The sequence below is a fragment of the Gavialis gangeticus genome, unplaced genomic scaffold (assembly GCF_001723915.1).
Source record: "Gavialis gangeticus isolate Ggan-Ray unplaced genomic scaffold, GavGan_comp1, whole genome shotgun sequence".
In the NCBI taxonomy this organism is placed as follows: domain Eukaryota; kingdom Metazoa; phylum Chordata; order Crocodylia; family Gavialidae; genus Gavialis; species Gavialis gangeticus.
The window spans coordinates 14083561-14087844 of record NW_017729015.1 but is presented as its reverse complement, the minus strand read 5'-3'; the positions used below and the strand labels follow the sequence as shown (position 1 = coordinate 14087844).

The following is a 4284-nucleotide window of genomic DNA, read 5'->3' as shown; positions in this document are numbered from 1 at the left end:
AGCTTGGAGAGCGGATGAATTTTGCTTGATGTTTTCCTTTCCCATCATCCCCTTTCTCCAGGGAGACGTGGTGAATTATGATGAAATCAAGAGGTTCATCCGCCAGGAGCTGACCAAAATGTTTGACGGTAATCAGCACTGGGGGAATGGGAAAAGAGAGGTGTGGGGCTGAACGCAGCAACTCGGGGGTCAGAGCATCGGGTCTGAAATGACCTGCACTCCCTGGGCCCGGATGTTTAAAGCCCAGAGGGGTGGCATTGGCCCCTCATCCTTGTAAAGGCAACGATACCTTCAAATTGGGGTCTGCAAGGTCTGCAGTGCAACGTGGGCAGCGTGTTTGCCCTCTCTCTTAGGAGCCTGGGGTTTGCCCTCCAAATGGAGGAGGACATCCACGTTGGGGAAGCTGGGCTGACCCTGTCTCTCTCTGCAGAGAGGATGGCATACTACACCTCCAGGATGCAGTTCCCTGTGGAGATGGCTGCCTCCCCAGGAAGACCAGGGCCTCCTGGGAAAGACGGCTTGCCAGGGCGGCCAGGACCTCCTGGATCGCCTGGGCTTCCTGGACAGATCGGGAGAGAAGGGCGACAAGGCGTGCCAGGCATGAGAGGTAACCATTCTTCTGGGACCCCTTTCTTCCCTCCCTTTGCTTCCTGATGATTGTGGCTGCAAGGGTCAGGCAGAAGCAAACAAATCCCACCCCCCTAGTCAGTGCCTGCAGTGGCTACTGGCAGGTTTGCTCTGTCTTCCCGACCCCATCGCTCATGCTGAGTCCCATGCGATTGCCCTACATCCGTGCGGTGCTCTGCCTGGAATTTCTCACGGCTCTCTGTTGCCCCAGGTGAGCCAGGAGCAAAGGGCCAGAAGGGAGAGGTCGGCCTTGGCACGATGGGAGATAGTGGCCTGCCGGGTCCACCAGGTAAGCACCTTCTGCTTGCATTTGGCATGGGAAGCTTGTTGGATTGGGACTCGCTGGTGAGCTCTTCCCACTGCAGGGCCAGGGAGCACCATGAAAAGAAAAGTCCCAGAGAAGTCTGCTCCTGGCATGGCTCTTCCAAGTGATGTCAACCACAGACCAGACCCAGTCCATCCATACCCTCCGCACTGTGGTGGCCCAGCTGGCCTCATCCAGTCTTGGACAAATTGGCCTCCTCTTCACCTCTCTTTCATGTCTCTCTCCTTCAGGTCCCCAAGGGCCACCAGGATATGGCAAGATGGGTCCGCCAGGGCCGGTGGGACAGCAAGGTATTCCGGGCATTCCTGGACCACCGGGCGCTACAGGGCAACCTGGGAAGACTGGCCACTGTAACCCTTCGGATTGCTTCAGCATGATGTCCTTGGAGCAGCCCATGTACCAGCCCAAAAACATGAAAGGACCTTTAGGCTGAGTAAAGCGGCAGGGTGTTTGCACAAAGGACTCCATTGGGGACAGCCAAAGCTCTAGTCCTCGCGACTGGTCGTGAAGTATTTTTTATTGCTGTTAATATTTTGGTTTTCTCCTTTTGGTTTTTCCAGTGGGGTCAAACCTCCCCCGACGGCATTTGCGGGTGTATGTACGTCTCTTCTCGTGTCTTTAAAGGGAATTGTCATGTGTGGCCAGCCAAAATACATTTCATGATGGTGCCTTTTGCTTCTCATTGCCATGCACAAACCCCCACCTCCGGAGGCCTCCCGTCTTACTCCGTTTCATTCATTACTTCTTCAATCCCTTCCCACCACCCGCACTTTAGGCCCTGGGACTTGAAGTCAGTGGAGGGAGAATAAAAGCCTTGCCTCCTAGCCAACTTGGCCATGACACGCGCTTGGAACTGCATGCAGGCTTGTAGGTCCTGCCGTTAAATGGCCAGGTCCCTGCTCTCAGGAGCGAGCAGGCCAGCCCGCTACCCCATGTGCTTCCCATGTGTGTCGCCTTCCATACTCCGCTGCTCTTTTCATTTGTAACAAGCCAGCATCATCTTTACTAACCTCTGGAAGCCATCTGCCATCTTGTCCGGCACCAGCATGGCTCGTGCCTTGTGGAGAGCTCATTTCCAAGTCTTGCTCCTTTCACTGGGGTGCAGCACGAGGGAGAAATTCAGCTCAACAGACTGAATTAAGCAAGCCACTTTTTGGCGCCTTCTGCCAGACTTCAGTGGCTCTTCTTGTAGCCGTGCTGCGGATCCATGTGGAAGCTCGCTAGCCGTGAATGCAAAGCACGGCTTTCTCCCTTCACTTGAAAAACAAGCGTCTGAGCTTTAGACACAACAACTGGTTTGCTAATGGCTGCCGCTTCCCCTGTTTCAGATGTTCAAAGACAACACCTGAGCAATTGGTTTCAACTTGTCAGATCTGTATCCCAGCAAAGGATTTTGCTTTCCTCCTCAAAGCAGGTTGAGCAAACAAGGCAGAACTAATAAATTTCGTTCCAGCCCACAGCTTTGTCTTTTTTTGGTTTCTTTAGCAACATTTTAACAGTCTTGCGTAGGTCCTTTCAAAAGAACAACTGAAGAAAGAGCTGAGCTTCTGCCAGCGCATCCTTCAAGCATAAATAAATCTATATAAACCCTCGCATTGGAAAATGCGTACCGGTGATGGACAGCCCTCGAAGGGTTGGACTACACCCTACCGGCTGGTTTTCTCAGTGGAACATCCAGGATCTACAACAGTGGAAGAAAAAGCAACGTCTGAGTAGGTGTGCGCACCGCATGCGAGTGCCTTCGCACGAGCGCGTGACTCTGTGGTATAGGTCAGGAAGGGAAGCATTGTTTGTGAACTTGAGAGACGTGGGTGCCGGTCAGATGTCTTAAACACAAGCCAGCCTTCCTTTGTTGGGCGATTTCTGATGCTTGCTCTTCCTCTTGTACCAAACCCCGTGATCACCGCCTTCCTTGGTCATTCCCATTTCAGTCCCAGGGAATGGTTGGGCTCACAGCGGAAGCAGGAGCTGAGAGTAGGATCAGCAACTGGCTTCCAAGCATTTTTTCCATTAAAAGCAAGCAGACTCTCTTGCAGGGCCTTAAAGGCATTATTTGTTACCAGCACCCGTGGTATTTATGCACAACGTCCCTCCTGAAAAGGCCAGCTGGCTAAATCAAACACCCTCGAGAAACCTGCCTGCTCCACGCATGCATTGCGCTGGCTGATGACAAGAAAACTGTGACCGTGACTAGGGGGGGAGAAGAACGGCAGAACCGCTCACGCGGGGGACCTCCATCCGGTCCCAGCCGGCGTGACCCTGGGTAATCTTGCTGCCAGCGGAGCCCGGTACCATGCAGCTGTGCAACCAGCTCTATCGGACCTCCCGATTTAACACTGGAATCCAAGACGTGCCTGCGTTTCACCGCAGCTCTGTATAGCTTGGCCACCGCTCCTTTAGGATGAACGAGCCTTTCCACCCGTACAGTCCGTACGCACGGATGGAGACGGTTGTCTGCGCAGGTCCCTTGCTGGCTCTGGTCCAACAGCAGGAAGGAACCGAGCCGGACCCCAGACAAGGCCCTCGGCGCGTGCGTTCATCACGAATCTTTGCTTGGGATCTGAGGCTCCCTTTGCACTGAGGGACCCTCTTGCTTTCCATATGTCATCTCTGTTAAGAAAGGCATTCGGACCCTTGCCACCCCTTTTATTAACGAGCCATTGACAACGAATTGCAGTTTAGCGTAGCGAGGTTTAAGACGGGGATGCCACTGGTTGATAAATGACCCCTGCCAGTGATAGGAACGGATCTGAACGCGGGTGGCAGGAGCACAATGCTCCCCAGCCCCGCAGCCTAGACCACAGTGGCAGATCTGGACAGACGCAGTGTTTCTGCACGGTGCTCACTTCCATGCACGCTGCCCCGGGCCAACAAGACTCAGCCAGAGAGGAGGTTTTCCACCTCTTTTAAGAAGATCCAGCATGTCCCAGACTCCCCTTGAGCAACTGCAACTACCAACCTCCCTCAGAGGCCATCTAAAAACCCCCCACCCCACCAGGCCGCAGCAGCGCGGGCCCTTTAAGACACCCAGGCGGCACTTCCGCACCACGTGCCTCGCACCCCGGCAACGCAGCGGGATGGGCGCCCCGCGGAGCCAATGGGCGGCGTGGGTGGGGCGGCGGGGTCCAATCGCGGCGAGGGGCGGGGCCGGCCGTGGCGAGCGCTATGGCGACCTACCCTTACGGGCAGGTGAGGGCGCGGTGGGGTCCTCTGCGCTGCGCTGGGGTTCGGTGACGCGGGCGGTGACGTGGTGCAGGGGAACCCCGGGGGGCCCCAGCGGGGCCACGTGGCTGCCGCCGGGGCGGGAGCTGGGTGCCGGGGGGCTTGCGGGG

The 4284-nt window shown here is 55.8% G+C and overlaps 2 protein-coding genes across 7 annotated transcripts in view; both read left to right on the top strand.

Moving 5' to 3' along the window:
• The window catches only part of COL16A1 (collagen type XVI alpha 1 chain), an 83274-nt gene extending 80865 nt beyond the window's left edge, over positions 1-2409 (top strand). For all 5 annotated transcript variants that reach the window (XM_019512261.1, XM_019512259.1, XM_019512260.1 and 2 more), the window contains 4 exons: positions 62-128; positions 431-607; positions 839-916; positions 1183-2409. In XM_019512261.1, coding sequence (XP_019367806.1) covers positions 62-128; positions 431-607; positions 839-916; positions 1183-1385 — 525 coding nt within the window. In that variant the 3' untranslated portion in view covers positions 1386-2409. The remainder of the gene's footprint in view (positions 1-61; positions 129-430; positions 608-838; positions 917-1182) is intronic.
• A 1649-nt stretch (positions 2410-4058) lies between these two features.
• The window catches only part of PEF1 (penta-EF-hand domain containing 1), a 10211-nt gene continuing 9985 nt past the window's right edge, over positions 4059-4284 (top strand). For both annotated transcript variants that reach the window (XM_019512256.1, XM_019512255.1), the window contains exon 1: positions 4059-4141. In XM_019512256.1, coding sequence (XP_019367801.1) covers positions 4118-4141 — 24 coding nt within the window. In that variant the 5' untranslated portion in view covers positions 4059-4117. The remainder of the gene's footprint in view (positions 4142-4284) is intronic.